The sequence below is a fragment of the Microcaecilia unicolor genome, chromosome 5 (assembly GCF_901765095.1).
Source record: "Microcaecilia unicolor chromosome 5, aMicUni1.1, whole genome shotgun sequence".
NCBI lineage: Eukaryota > Metazoa > Chordata > Amphibia > Gymnophiona > Siphonopidae > Microcaecilia > Microcaecilia unicolor.
Genome location: NC_044035.1, coordinates 39427422 through 39443626, shown reverse-complemented (window position 1 = coordinate 39443626; position 16205 = coordinate 39427422). Strand labels below are relative to the sequence as shown.

Sequence of the window (16205 nt, the reverse complement as noted above, 5' to 3'; positions counted from 1 at the left end):
GCTGGAGGCTTCATTTAGAATGTTGATGGTGCCTTTTATATATAGAGAGATTTTTTTTCATTCACAATGTATGGCAAAAGTATGTGTAAATAGGGCACCTTTTTCTTAAAGAGAGCATACTCTTTAAGAACAGTTCACATTATTGTTGGTGAACGCCATCTTGTTGCAAATAAAGCCCTTCCATAACGTCTAAGAGCTCTAAACATGATACTTGATGGGCTTTTCCAGATCTCGGTCTCATAGATAAAGAATCGGATGATGTTTTAGAGAGGATCATGGATGAGAAGACAGCAAGTGAGTCAAAGATTCTGCATGGTCACAGTGGCCCCGTCTATGGAACCAGCTTCAGTCCCGATAGGTAAAATACAAACAGAATAACATGAAAAATAATTTTTCACTAAAAGCTAATTCTGGATCTAAAGAAAAATTAGTGGTGTTCACAGTTCTTGTGATTTGTTAATGGAATTAGCTTTGTTATAGATTATGGCTTAAAACAGTTACTTAAATTCAAATATTTATTTCCGTGGTTTAAAATTAATGTTGCATTTCAGGACTGCTGCACTAGGGAAATTGATTTAATCTGACTAAACCCATTCTTTGGTTACACTTGGATGGTTTGTAATTAGAATCCTAGTAGGTATTTCTCAGTGTTTGACAATATTTTTTAGAAAACAAAACTTGAAAATAATTGTTCCTTCATTTACGAACGTGGTAGTTTTTATATCAATTTATGCTTGGCACTGAAGAATTCTGATTGCTGCCAGCGTTGGAACTGATCTTGGAAACAAATTTTATGGCAGATTGGTGAGGAACATACTGGAAAATGTTCAATCACACTTCTAACTAATAAGGATGGACCCCAGTGGCCACTAAAAGAGGGGCTTTAAGTTGGCAAACTGGATCAAGATTTTGTTGCTGTCTTTTTTTTTTTTTTTATATCTTTATTGAGTCAAAGGCATAGAAATTACAATAGCATCAATGCTCAAGCATCAGATTACAACACTAATCATACATCAGTGTGAACGAGTTACACTTTCTCCATATGCAACAGTGCTGTCTTTTTTTCACTAATTTATTTTTTCTTTTGGAGAAGAATTAATCTAATGCTTTTTATGAAAATAGCTTTCTTATATTCAAACACACATTCACCTAGTCACTGAGTAAAGGTGTGAAGAAATTCAAAGCTATATAAACAGCTGTATTTTCTTTTTGTGATTTGTAGAAACTACTTGTTGTCCAGTTCAGAGGATGGCACCATTAGATTGTGGAGCCTGCAGACCTTCACTTGTCTAGTAGGTTATAAAGGACACAATTATCCTGTATGGGACACACAGTTTTCTCCCTTTGGCTACTATTTTATATCTGGAGGTCATGACAGAGTTGCACGGTAAGAAGCTAGTAGGTTGTATGGCTGTAACCGAGATCCTGCCTTGTACCTGTAGCTCTCTGGCATTTATTGCTGGGTGAAGTGTAATCCAATACAAACATGTTTCTCCTTTTACAAAGATGCTGAAGATTTTATTTTTCTAAAATGTGAGCTGTAGGAAAACAAGTTATTTCATATGTTGCCATGCTGATGAAATAGGTCAACTTGCTGAACTGTTTGAGTGATGAAACTTGTTGCTCTGGTTATTTAGTGCGAGTGTGAGCACAGAGAATATTTGCAACTTATGTTAGATGTGCTTGTTTTCCTCATTACAGGCTTGATGCAGTAAGCCATTCATTAGAACACTGCACTAAGCTTCAGTGAATAGCTTTCTAAGGTGCGCACACAAAAATCTTTTACTCCCAATGCAATAAACGAATTGCATGCAAAATACTGCAGTGTTGAAAAGTGTGTGCCAACAGAAAAAACAGTACACACTGCTGCAGTGATCTACAGTGGCTTTGCTGCATTTTAAATAAAATAGTAAACATTAAAAATGGCCAGCTGAACCTCCCACAGGTATAGCAAGAAGGACAGTTCCCTACGAAAGCAAGTCCACGGGAATCCAAAGAGTAGGGAAGGAATGTTGGCCGATCAAAATATCATGTATTCCAGAAGGAGATTACAATAAATGTATTAAATAGATATCAGAATTCATACAGACTCAACATGGAACTGTGTTTCAGCAACAAGATGCATGCTTCAGGAGTCAGTATATCTAAAAACATATAAGTACATGTTAGATAACTACAAGGCAGCCTACACAAGCAACTTACATGTGTGTCAGTACACTAAAATTAACATGTTTCAAAATTTAATTTAATGGTCCTCTATATAAAACCATTTTTTTTTTAAATAAAAATGCACTGAAACATCCAAATATCAATCTGCTGAACCGCCCACCTATTTGGTCTAGTGCACCCTGGCCTTGGGCACTGGGCAAAGAGAGACCCTTGACCAGAGTTCTCCAATGCAGCTGGGACCCCTCCTTGCAGACCAGTAGTGCTTATTTGATATAGGCAGGTGTCCAGTGGCATCCTCCATTTCCCTGCTGCTGCAGTGCATAGGGATGCACCATTAAGGTCAGTCTGCCAACTGAAGCATTCCGTTACATAGCTTCCCACTATTCCAGAACCTGTGGGATAGTTGTGTCCATCAACCAGCAGGTGGAGATAGAGAACTGAAAACTGAGCTGAGACATATCTCTCATGGCACCCAGTCCAGCTTGTCAGTATTTTCTATCTCCAGCAGGATAGCTTCTGATTCTGAGTGGTTTGCTCCTGGTCAGGTTGGTCAACTGGTCCCCAGTTGAGTTTTGCAGGTGACTTGAGTCTGGAGGTCTTCAGCTCCCTGTCTTTGGTACCTCTTCCCTGTTTCTTGAGGAGCTGTCCTTTTCAAAAAAATTAATTAATTTAAAAAAAGTGTTGGGGGGGGGGGGGGGGGCAGGAAACAGGTTTGCTGGAGCTCATGGTACAGAGTATCAGTCCTGAGTCTTTCTTATCTGTGATAATTCCAAGAAGCCTGCCTTAGTGACTCCTTCCAAACTCCCCCATATTGACAAAGTCTCTTGTTCCAGCGCAGCCAAGCTCTCATTTCTGCTACCCTCCTCATGCAGGCCAAAGCTACATAGTCCCCAGACTCACTGGCTGATCGTAGTTTCACGGCACCGTTTTCAACTCATCTGCCTTCTTTTTGGACATCATGCCGCATCATACCTTCAGATTCCACCTGACCTTCACACTATATATTCTAATGAGCTCAGCAGGGGATAAATCACTCAGACCAGCAACAGAGCCTTCGTGTCAGGCAGCCATTTCTCTTGGTGACATCACTTCCTCCTCCATCTTGCAAAATTTTATTCAACATATTTCTTCAGCCATTGAGTTTGGCCATTTGCATGCCCACCATGCAACACTTTAGTGCAGTGGTTTTACTAATTTATTTTTTTCTGCACTGAAGCCCTTACTGCATTAGGAGTAAAGTTAGTATGGGAAAATTAAAAGTAACCTACTGTACAAAAGGATAGCACCACTTATTGCACTGGGCTCTCTGTGTCTATTGATAAAACTACAAATATGACTTATGCTGGGTGAGAGACTTTGGAATAGGTGATTACAGAATGTCAGTATCTAAGGAATTGGAGGAAATCATTGGCAGATCTAATAGTTGCCAAACTTTTTATTTCAAGATTTGTGTATATTTTTTAAGTTACTTATAAGTTTGTTTTTTTTTTTGTTTTTTTTTAGTTTTTGTGACATAGTAAAGTATACGGTAAATTAAAAGATTATCTTCACAATCCACAAGTACTTATGATGGTCTATGATATCTCACAGTTTAGCAAGCCAAGAACTAAAAGTGAACGTTTGAGGGTTCTAGTTCACTTTGGTTCATTTTAGTATAATAATAATTGATTTCCATTTTTATTCCCCAAGCTTGTGGGCTACAGACCATTACCAGCCTTTGCGGATTTTTGCTGGCCATCTTGCTGACGTCACATGTACGCGATTCCACCCCAATTCAAACTATGTTGCTACGGGCTCATCAGACCGGACAGTCAGACTTTGGGATGTTCTGAATGGCAATTGTGTTAGAATCTTTACTGGGCATAAGGTAAACAAGTGGGGAAAGCATGGTTCATAGAATTCTTTCCAACCTCTCTACGTGTAAATGCATATATATGTGTGTGTGTGTGGGGGGGGGGGGGGATATTGTAGGGATGTGTGTATATGTTTGCATGTTTTGGTATGTATGTGTATGCTTGGATATGTTTCTGTGATTGTGTATGGGAGGGTGTACTTTCTATTTGTCTGATCAGTAGAAACCGAACAGAGAGGGTAAACAGCATACATAAAAAAGTACACAAACAAAAAATCAACACTGGGCCTTCAAGACTGAGACAACAGGAGTATTTTATTGACAAGTGACTTGACACGGGCCGTCTTTTGGCGTTAAACAACGCCTGCCTCAGGGGTCAGGGTTTGGATGTGATTTGTTTAAAATTGTGTATGTGTCCAATTTCTCTGAAAATAAACTGAGAAGATCTTTAAAATCAAGCTTGCCTGTAGGGATCGACAGCCGCGATGTAGAGTAAAAAAAAACTCCTGTGTTGGCCTTGTCTTTAGCAAAATTTACAAGTCGCTTTTGCTAAAGACAAGGCCAACACAGGAGTTTTTTTACTCTACATTGTGGCTGTTGATCCCGGCAGGCAAGCTTGATTTTAAAGATCTTCTCCATTTATTTTCGGAGACATTGGATACATACACATTTTTAAACAAATCACATCTGGACCCTGACCCCTGAGGCAGGCGTTGTTTAACGCCGAAACACGGCCCGTGTTGGGCCACTTGTCAATAAAATACTCCTGTTGTCTCAGTCTTGAAGGCTCAGTGTTGCTTTTTTTGTTTGTCTGATCAGTAGAAGGCAGTTAGAAAGGTGCAATTCCTTAATCACTGTGTTACAGTGAATCAGTGTATGTATATTGCAAATGTTGGCGCTACATTTTCCATAGAAATGTATTAAGGCATATTTTGGATGAGGTTTATTTTTCTTCTGCTCCACTTCAACAACACAGAACCTTCTTCCCAATCCCCTGCTGCGAAAAGAGCCATCTACTGTCAGGCCCCAGAAGAGGTCTGGGTGGGGGAGAGTGGTAAATACTTTGATTGGGAGACATGATTGGTACTGTGGCTTTCACTTCCAGAAGCTCTCCCTCAGTCCCTTATCAAAGGCTTGAGGATCTTATGGGCAGTTCTCCTGGGGGAGGTGAGGAAGAAAATTAAGGGAAGGTAAACAAGAAAAAAATGCCAAAAAAAAAAAAAAAAGGCAGATGGAATGAGCAATGCACTGGTGGTCTCGAATGGCCAGACTAATCATTAGTTAAGTCATTAGTTATATCATTTTTTTCCCGTCTACATTTGAGGACCTACACTGTTCACTGTAGGGCAAATCTTTTACTACAGGACAAATGGAGCTCCTGCTTTAATTTTGCAGAACAGCTGCCATTGTCCCTAACAAGTATGCATGCACTCTGACTTTCAGCTTACCTGTGGGTTTTATTTTTCAGGGACCAATTCACTCGCTGTCATTTTCTCCCAATGGGAAATTCCTTGCTACTGGAGCAACTGATGGCAGAGTTCTCCTCTGGGATATTGGACATGGTTTGATGGTTGGAGAGCTTAAAGCTCACACAAACACAGTTTATGCCCTGAGGTTCAGTAGAGATGGGGAAATTTTAGCATCAGGTTAGTCTTTTAAATGACCATTTACCACATCAGAATGTTATAATGTATCTAGAGTGGGTAATTTTATGTTCAGATAATTTAAACCAGTATCCTCCATTCTGGTTTTTTATTATTATTTCAATTTTGTACATGAAAAATTTTTTAAAAGAATAATTATGTGAAATTATGTTTGTGATAATGGTAACAGTGATTTAAAGTATGGGTAAAAGTCCCCCTCTTCCTTTGTTTTGCTAGGTTCGATGGATAACACAGTGCGCTTCTGGGATGCTGTAAAAGTGTTTGAAGACTTAGAGACAGATGACTTTACTGCAGCTACTGGCCACGTAAACCTACCTGAGAGCTCCCAGGACTACCTGCTAGGGACCTACATGACCAAGTCCACACCTGTCACACATCTCCACTTCACCCGCAGAAACTTGCTCCTGGCTGTGGGTGCATACGTACCCCAGTAAACAGGAGGACAAACTTCATTTTCCAAGTTATTGTTATAATAACAAAACAAAAACAGGAAATAGATTTAATTTAGCTCATACTGAGTTACTACAAAATGTAAAATACAAAGCAAAGACTTGTTTAATGGTTGGATGGAATGTGCTATAATACAAAATGACTCTTTTTCCCCCGAACAAATTAGCCTTAACTACCCACGTTTCAATTCAAAAGTAGCAGCCTTCTTATCAGAATCCTGGAGGATTGAACACCAGCTTGCTGATGCTTATTTCTCATCTAAAGCTCATGTGAGTTGTTTTGTAGCAGACCTCTGAAGTGATCTTGACTAAATGGCTCATGCTCCATAAGCAGAACTTAACAAATGGAAAATCTGTGTGTGTGGGGGGGGGAATTTGCCTTTTTACACTCTGCAAAACTCCAGCAGGAACTACTGTGAAAGCAGAACTGGAAAAGAGAACTTGGGAAAACCTAGTGCTAATGGTTGAGATAATTTTTAATAGAAATAGATCTTAATCTTAATGATATTTAGAGTTCTGTTTAAGTCACCATTTCAGTCATTGTACCACCTTGAATAAACAAAGCCAAGCAAAACCGGGCATGAGACCATTTCAGCTTAAGTCTGGGATTCTCAACTTCATCCTTGTGTCATACCTAGCCAGTCACGATTTTCAGGATGTCTACAATGAATATGCATGAGAAATTTGCATGCAAATCAGATTGGCTAGGTGTGGCCTGAGGACTGGGTTTAGAACCTCTCACCTTAGTGATCATTAGGAAAACCTTTTGTTAACTTGCAGTTGGTTGTTATTTACTGCATCTTAAATGCAAAACTTAAGGTGCAGTAAGGGCAAAGCCTGTTCATGTTAACAGGCTTTAGCGCTGTCTTAAGTGTCCAAAAATTCCTCTGCTCCTCCAGATCTTGACCCAGCCGTGGGGCTCCCTCATCTAGTGGCAGAGGATGGAAAGAATTACCCTCCACTCCTGCCCTGGGGTTTCAAAATAGTACCAATGCCCCCTAGCTGTAGTACTGAGAGACTACTGCTAGGGGCCATTAGCAGCATTTTGAAACACAGATCTAAGTGGAAACACTCATGGCTGTGCAGATAAACTACCAGCATCCCAGGAAGGGAGGTGCTTGCATGGTGCTATTGTGACATTATACATTTATTGAACACTTGGGACAGCAGCTGCATTTAATGCAAACAGTTGAGGGGGCCCCTCCTCTGCTTGGCCCCTCAAAAGCTCACCATCCACTGTTACCTGCAGTAGGCTGCCTGGCTTTAATGTTGGTCTGTGTTAATGGCTATCATGCACTAAAACCTGCAGTAGCTGTAACATAGTTTAATAAAAGGAACCCTTTATTTTAAAAGTTTGGATGTAAAAAAACAAATGAGCTTGATTGTAAAAAGTAGTTCATTACAGTTTCCTATGGTCCATCTTCCAAAATGTAAGCTGGGTACTGGCAGCAGCAAGGAAAAATGTAAGTCTTATCTGATAATTTTCTTTCCATTCATCCTTCCCACTGTTCTAGAAGCTGTGGAGAGTTGTCCAGCAACCAGCAGGCAGAGAGAGAGAACATCCAGCTCTTCTCAATGTTTACATAGACAAGCTGTAAGGATAGCTGACAATTTTCTTTCCATTAATGTTTCCCACTATTCCAGAATCTGTGGAGAGTTGTCCAGCAACCAATAGAGAACTGAAAATTGAGCTGAGACATGACTCTCTTGGCATCCAGCTCTTCATTATTAATGTAAACAAGCTGTAAGGATAAACTCAGAATAAACACAACCACCTTCAACGACTTTGTAGCCTAACACTAACCATACAAGCAAATGTGTGGATCTCTCTCATCACTGGACAACTTGTAGAGAACAAGATATATGCAGGAAGCACCTTGCACAAGGACAGTCATTATTAGACCCATTGCTTCGCCCTGACTAAACATCTCAGAAAGCTCAGGTCAGCCTCTGGAATAGTGGAGATTAATTTCTCCTTCCATTATGTAGCTTCCCACTATTCCAGAACATGTGGAATGTTCACAAGCAATCCCTAGAATGGGTGGGATCCTGGTGCCCCAAAACTGGCTCCTGAGTGCGCCACACCATCCACCTTGTAGTGCCGCCTTGCAAATATCCACCAGAAACAGTAAGGTAGGCTCCGCCAAGGGTGGCGCTGTATACCTCAAAGAATGAGTCCGCAAAGCCACAGAAGCCTGCTTCCCTCATGAGCAAATAAGCTGATGAGATATACTTCTTCAGCCATATACAAATTGTGGGTTTGGAAGCCATGAGGCCATGCCTCTGTTTACCAAAAAGCACAGTTTCTCCGATTTGTGAAACTGATTCTTGACTTCCAGATATCTAATGAGGACTCTGTGCAGAGTGAAAAACTTCATGAAAGTATACAGAGTGTCTTCATCCTGTCTGCGAAAGGAGGAAAGCTCCACCAATTGGTTGATATGAAATACTGATACCACTTTCAGAAGAAAAGAATGAACCATGCACAGAGAGACCCCCGCCTATGACAAACGGAAAAAAGGATCCTGACAAGAGAGAGCCTGATGCTACAACCCTATATGCCAAAGCAACCACCACCAAGAATGCTGGCTTTAGCAAAGATCTTTCAAAAAGGCCTTCCAGAGTGGCTCAAAAGGAGGCTTCTGAAGAGTCCAAAGGATTAAATTAAGGCTCCACTAAGGACCCGGCCTACAAAAGGGAGGCCACAAGCTGGCTGCTCCCTGTAAGAAGCAAACGATATTCAGGTGAGAAGCAAATTGTGTTCTGTAATCAGCCTCTGAAACAGACCAAAGCCGCAACCTAAACTTTTAGATAACCCAACACTAATCCTTTCTGAAGACCTGGTCAGAGTAGAGAAGGGATAAAGTCCGTGCTCAGAATCCCAGCCCTCAACATCCTCCATCCTCTCATGCCATGGCTTTAGTGTTTCCGAGCTTGAAGCAAGGTAGCAATGACCGAATCAGAATAACCTTTTCATCTCAGCCCAGCCCTTTTTATAACCAAAGCTGTAAGACCAAAGGAGCATGGACCCACTTTGAGCACTAGGCCATTTACCTGCAGAAGATGGAGAAGATCCCCATCCAGCAGCCAATCCGGGGCTACAAGAATTATTTGACCCGGTGCAATGCGATTCTTTTCAAACAGTCTACCATGGACTAAGGAGGGAAGACAGAGTAAATGTGTTTCCAGCCAGGGCAGCAGTAGGGCATTGATCCCGGTTCTTTTCAACGTTGCAGAACTTTGACACACTGGTATTCTTTTTCATCACTGTCGTCCAGAAGCAGAGAACCCCATCATTCCACTATCATCTGAAAACCTGGCTGGATATTTCCCATTCTCTTGAGTTCGAGTGCCTGCTGAGAAAGTTCACCTCCACATTCAAAGACCCAATGAGGTGAACTGCCGACAGATAGAACTTGTAGTGAGCTCCCCATCCCGACTTACTGGTATTCGTTGTCATCACCTCCCATTGTCTTATTGGAGAAGGAGCTGCAATGGCAACACTTCTGTACAACAATCGGCACTGCATACTCCGTCTGGCTACCAGCATCCAAGAAAGAGGAAGGTTGTACCTCTGTGACACTGGAAACCAGCGGCTGAGAAGAGATTTCTGTAATGACCCCATATGAGCCCTTGGCCATATGTGGTCATTACAGGAATGACCAAATGTGGCGATATGTGGTCATCACACTGTCATTGACCACAGAACTTGGATGTAGTCCAAGACCCTGGGCTGCCTTGACTGAGGAAAGGATGAATCTGTTGAACCAGCTTTGACCTCCTGTGACCAAGATCCTCTCCCTTGCTGTGTTAAATAGAACACCCACTGCTATTCTCAAAATTGATCAGCCAGCCTAACGACTGCAGAAAATTAACAACTTTGACCATTGCCACCACACTGTCTGAATAGGACAACATACACATGAGCTAGTCGTGGAGTATGTGTGACCTCTGATTCCCTGATGCCAAAGGAAGAACGTCGCCACCACCATAAATGTTCTTGGTGTCTTTGTGAGATAAAGGAAAAGCCCTGAACTGGAAGTGATGGTCCAGCACCGCAAAACAGAGAAACCTCTGATGCAGCCACTATATGAATATATGTAAGAATGCTTCTTTGATATCTAAGGTGGTGAGAGGTTTTCAGTCTTAAACCAAAGCTACAACTGCTCTTAGTGTTTCCATTTGAAAGTGGGACACTCAGAGGCCACGGTTTAGACCTTTGAGATCTAAGACCCGATGAAAAGTGCCTTCCATCCTTGGGACAGTGAAGTAGAGAGAATATCTGCCTTGTCCGTGTTAGACCTTGGGACCTGGAAGAATGGCCCAGAGTGCCAGCAAAGAACCTACAGTGGCCTGAACCTTGACCACCTTGGTTCCCTTTCAACAAAGAGTGCAAGAAGAGAGGAGTGACTGGGCGGGAGAACTCCCAACTTGTAACTGTCTAAGAATATTCAGAACCCACTGGTCTGAAGTGATTTTGGTCCACTTCTCCCGAAACTCTTGTAGACGTCCTCCCACAGGAGGAAGAGAAGAGTGGACCAGCCTCTCAACATTGCAAATCCCTAGAGGCATTGGGCACTCTTGCTCACTGAGAGGACTTCCTATCTATACAAAAGGGAGATTGGCATGCCTGAAAGCGGGACCTCTGACCATATTGCTGACGCCCATACTTGTACTGTCTGCTGTCTCAAAAGCAAGATCGCCCTGTAGAAGGAAAACCAGATATTTTCAGTTTATCCTCCACCTACTGCTGGGGCTTCGTTTCCCCCCAGTTCTTTCACCAAGCTACTGCAATCTTATCCAAATAGCCACTTGCCTCAAAAGGGCAGTTTAACTAGATGTAACTCACGCTGCATCCACTGTCCAATGCCGCAACCAGCATTGCCAGCGTGCCTTGATAGCCAAAGACATACTTCAGGCCGTAACATGTTATAAATAGCATCCAATAAGTAGGCCAGCCCTGCTTGTTATGGCACCTGTCTTGTGTTGCAGACTGCTGCTGCCACTTCAGCCATGCTCTAGCCATGAACGAGCTGCACTGTCACTTGAAGGCCCAAAGAGGCCACTTCAAAGGTTTGTTAGTGAGCCTTCTAACTTCCTATCATGTAGGTCAGTTAGGGCAATGACCCCATCCACCAATGGCTCTTCCCACGCTCAGTTCCATGAACTATAAACTCCATTCTGCTGTGATCAAGTCTTGAATATATGGATGCATTGAGAAGGCCTTAGGAAGACTAAGCCCACTCATCATGACTGATAAAGATAGAACACTTGAAGCAGAAGGCTCATCAATGGAAAGCACAGCCAATACCTAAGAAATGAGTACAGAGCTCCTCTTTATGAAACAACTTCAGTACTTTGGGGTCACCCCCTCCTTAGGAGGGAGTTCTTCCTTCTCTAATGACTCCTCCTCTGAATAGACCAAGGCCACATCAAATAAGGTGGTAGAAGCAGAGATAGACATCCAGGAGTGGACAAATGTGGTGAAACGAGATCTTAGTAGCCAATGGGGCAGTGGGGTGAGAAAGTGAAGCACCTTGCAGCCACTCTGGGCTGTCCCGACTTCCATAAATAGGCCTGGTGTAGGAGCAATATAAACTCTGGAGAAAACAAAGATCGCTGTGAGGCTGAATGCGCAGTTGAACCCTGAAGTTGTAAAATGTCAGCTGTATTGCAGCTAGCTGTGGTAATAGAGGTTTCATCTCCTGTTCTCTGATTCACAGATCAGCTGTGCTTTTCTTGGTACATGGTGATTGTTATACCAAGTAGTTATAACTAATTTTAGTTTAATGTTATACGAGTAATTTAAACTAGATAATCTTTTTTTTCTCTTTTTAGATGGTTTATTTTCTGGTGAGCGCATCTATATTTTCTCTCTCTGTACTCTGATAAGCACTTCAAAGTTACGGGCCTTACAAGCTTTGCCTGTTAAAACCATAAAAGACAAAATTAAGATGAATTACGGGATTGCATTTCAAGCATGCTAATGGTCATTGCTCTCCATAGCAAATGAGCTCTACTTCAGTGCTTTGCTGTCCTGTGCTTTCAGTATATAACTATAGTGCCCGCATATGGGGCAGTACATGGTAAGCTACACATTTTTCTGGTGTTGCGCTGCTGTAGCACAGCAATCGGTTATAGCTGATTTCTTTGGCTAAAGGAGTGTCATATAGCACTGCTGTTACCGTATCTGGATCTAGAACATTACTGACAAAACAGTCAGCTCTTGCACATTAATGATCTATAGGTTGGCTGGCTGTTTTAGTGCTGCTACAGTAGTTTCCTTTGTGCAGCGTTTACAGCAATGTTCAACTGGTTGACACGGCTGTAGCATCAGTAACCACTGCTGTTCATCCACCTCCTACAAGTGGGCACTGCATTAGCTCTGTTCCACCAGTCAGCAGCATTATTCCATGGGAGCTTTACCATCCACCTCTGGAACAGTCTAGTATCCATCAGTGTTGCTTAACTGTGTCATCCAACTGTCCAGATCCATGCGAACAGTAGGACATGAATCTGACACTCTTCAAGTTTATGGCTGCATTTACGTTTCAGCCCCGATGGTAGACTGTATGCTGTACTTGCAACAGCCGGCTGTGCTAGCCGATGCTTCTACGCTACTTCACTATACTCTGCAGCTAGTTGTGCTATTCTCTATCTCTGCACTTTCTAATTCTTTTGCAAGGCTGCAACAATCAGCGGATTCTCAGAGGTTCATGTCATCTGTGTTTGGCAGAGGCTGCCTTCCTCTTGTGTATCGAGTAGCTCAGTCAGAGGTATGGTATATGGTATACATTCCTTTGGGGAGCAAGTGTGAACATTGAAGCTTGTGTCTGTTCAGTCAGTGAAGACACTGATCTAGTCATAGCAGCCTAACTTCAGGAGTCGTACAGCTCCCACCGTGATTCTCAGAGGAACATTTCAATTTTGTTCTTAGTAACAGTAGCAGGCTTTCACTCCTCTTCTGCAAGATCGTGTGTTCTCAATAGGATGGAAGAATCAATGTAACCAGAGAACATCTGTAAGTCTTCAAGTCCTCTTTAGCAAGTGCGCTCAAGGTATTCCCATACTGAAATAATCTTTATAAATTGACCTGGATTGGCCACTGTTGGAAGCAGGATACTGGGCTAGATGGACCATTGGTCTGACCCAGTATGGCTATTCTTATGTTCTTAATGCTCTTCCATCCCCTTGCAATTCATATGTCTGATTATCCTGCAGGACTCAATTGTTTAGTGAACCTTTCTCTTGGCTCCACCAGGTCTACCCTTCTTGCCAAATCAATGGAAGTTTCTGCCTTATTAAGCCAATTGATTTGTTACCAGAGTGATATATACAGTACTGTGTCTTATAGTACTGACAGCTTGTCTCCTTATCCAAGTGGGCAGCTTGGGGTGACTCTTGCTTACAGTGCTGATTGAGTGGCAGCCTCACAGAGACGTCTTGCTATATACATCTTCCTGTTGATGGCTCCCCTATTTAGTCTAGCTCTGTCAGCATTTTTCACTGGGCCATCAGTTTAAGTTTTAGCCCTGGCAGAGAGGCTCAGTTGTGTTTCCAGCTATTTCTGGTCAGCAGTTTATCCCATGTGGTAGTTGTCATTTTCTTCCGCAGACTACTAGGGTCAGTTCCCTAGACACTGTTGGTTCCCTAGACACTGTTGATTCTTTAACTACCTTCCACTGAAGCGTACCGCTGGTTTACCTTGCTCCAACTGTCTGTTTTTTTCCCTTTATAAATCAGGGTTCAGTGATGCTGTTAGATCTCTGCATTCAGCAGTTGTGTTCAGACATTTAGCAGGTGTATCCTTGGGCTGTTAAGTCACTTGTATTATCCAGCTGTAAATGTAGTTTGAAATACCAACTGCATACACTACTGTCTTTCCAGCAGGGCATGCCAAAGTTGGTTTTCTCATTGGATACCTTAACTAATTTCTCAAGCTGAAGGGCTCAGCGCTTTGCTCAGGCTAAATATCTTAGCTTCAGTTTCAGGTTGAGCGCCTCACCTCTGAATTCAGATCAATTAGGTCAGCCATCTTTTCAAATAAAAGGGCTTAGCTTCCTTTCAAGCTGTTTCGGTCTACATATTGACCGATTTATTTACTGATTCATTCAATTATTTAGCCCCTCCTCCAAACCACACCCAGAACAGGTTACAACATTTCGCTCTCTTCTTGAGAACAGTTCTCATCTATGATCTTCACAGCCATCCTTTCTGCTTCCATAACTCAGTCCTCTTCATTGGTGGCATAGCTCACCTCTCTTGGTAAGCTCATTTCTCAGTCTCTGCAGTGTGACTCTCTCTTTCTTAACTGAATTATAAACTTCTGTGGTGGTGTTTTCAATTAGTGGTATATTAAATGAAAACTAATCTCATATCTGAGTTGCCCACCTCTCTTCTCAAGCTAGGTAGTTCAGCATACCTCCTTTACCACCTTGATAGCTCAGTTCTGTTCTGAACTTGGATTAGTCTATTCTCTTTACAAACTGAGCAAGTTCACTCCCTTTTCCAGCCTTCATAGTGCTAAATCCCTTTCCGAGGCTGCATAGCTTTGTCTTCTTTTGCAACAGGATGCTGCATCTCCCTTTTTTTCAAGCTGAGGGTGTTGACTCTCAAGCTGAACACCTCAGCTTCCTTTCTTCACTTCCCCTCAACTTCCTTTTCCAGTTTGATTCAGCTGTCATTTTTCTCCTTTGCTTTGTTTTCTTTTTTTAGCATCATCTCATTTTGGGGAACTGCTTTTCTATATCCCACTTGTCCGGACTAGTCTGATAGGATGCTAAGGAAGGAAAAGTTAGGACTAAAGGAAAAAGTTATCAGGTAAGACATATCAGACCAGTCCAGAATCCCTCCCTGTTCATTTGTTTGCACAAAGCAAGTTATCCTTGCACTTCTTTTCTTTTGCAAGCTTAATCTGAAACACTTTTCCTATTATACTCATGCTCCTTCGCTTACAACTTATGATGCAGACACTATGCTGCACGGCACTAGAGTTCATGTCCGTTTCCATACACAATGCATTGGCGGAGTATGGCTTGTTGGATGTCAAAGTGATGGTTCTTTCCAACACAACTTGCTATGGGTGCACAATACATTTAAGTGGCAACACACAAAGAACTACTTTTATTCTGTCTCCATCTGCTGGTCTGCTGACATAACCCACTTGCCTGAACTGATAGGACTAAAGGAAAGAAAGTTGCCAGGTAAGACAACTTTTCCTTACAGTTTGTATCTGAGGCAGTGTTTTAGGGCCTATCTGCATGGCATGTTTAATAGGTTGAATAAGTGCTATGATAGTAGTACAGGATATAGATGCATCGTTATAGAAAATTTATATGATATATATATATATATATATATATATATCCAGCCCAAAATCTGGGCTTGGGCAAAGAACCTAGATAACAAAGATCTCACAGTCTACTGTTAAGCCAGAAGCAACTGTCAAACATGTACCATCAGCTTTTTTTGTGTGTGTGCATGAGGGATTTTGATGTTATTAAGGTTAATGCCTTAAATATAGTTAACTACTGAGCACTTTGCTAAAAATTAAGCTGCATTTAACAGTGAGTAAGCTGAATTGGGTTTGGGGTGACTAGATTTGAAACACCATGCCACTGGAGTGCTACCATCTAGCCTTTATTTTAATTTCTGGATGTAAGTCAGTATATGAAATTAATTGGGTCAGAAAAATAAAATAAATTATACTTCTCTTTTTGGTAGAGGAGAAGAGCTATAAACATACTTTTGCCTGTTTTTAAAAGGAAAATTACATGAGTGTTCAAACTTTCCTGTTCTTCATTCAGGTAAAGCCTTGGGGGTGTCTCATTGGTAGCATGGGAATGTGAAATTATGGTTGGAGCAGGTACATACTTTCTCACACACAGCTTCTATGCAATAAGACTATTATTAAGTTATGAATGAAACTTTTATTTATCTGTTATATACCTCCAGAATAGTCTTGGCTCTGTCAAATGTAAATACAGTTGAACGGGGGTGAAGCATCACTAGTTTCCTGTATATTGATTTTTGTATTTTTTAAAATATTTTGTAAATAAAGATGACAAATTT

The 16205-nt window shown here is 41.7% G+C and overlaps 1 protein-coding gene across 1 annotated transcript in view; it reads left to right on the top strand.

Annotated features, from left to right (window-relative positions):
* Nucleotides 1–16193, top strand: part of TAF5 (TATA-box binding protein associated factor 5) — a 42697-nt gene extending 26504 nt beyond the window's left edge. Inside the window, exons 7-11 of the mRNA XM_030202808.1 lie at nt 229–358; nt 1223–1387; nt 3859–4036; nt 5490–5667; nt 5902–16193. Of these exons, the coding sequence (XP_030058668.1) occupies nt 229–358; nt 1223–1387; nt 3859–4036; nt 5490–5667; nt 5902–6119 (869 nt within the window). The 3' untranslated portion in view covers nt 6120–16193. The remainder of the gene's footprint in view (nt 1–228; nt 359–1222; nt 1388–3858; nt 4037–5489; nt 5668–5901) is intronic.
* The last annotated feature ends 12 nt before the right edge of the window (nt 16194–16205 follow it).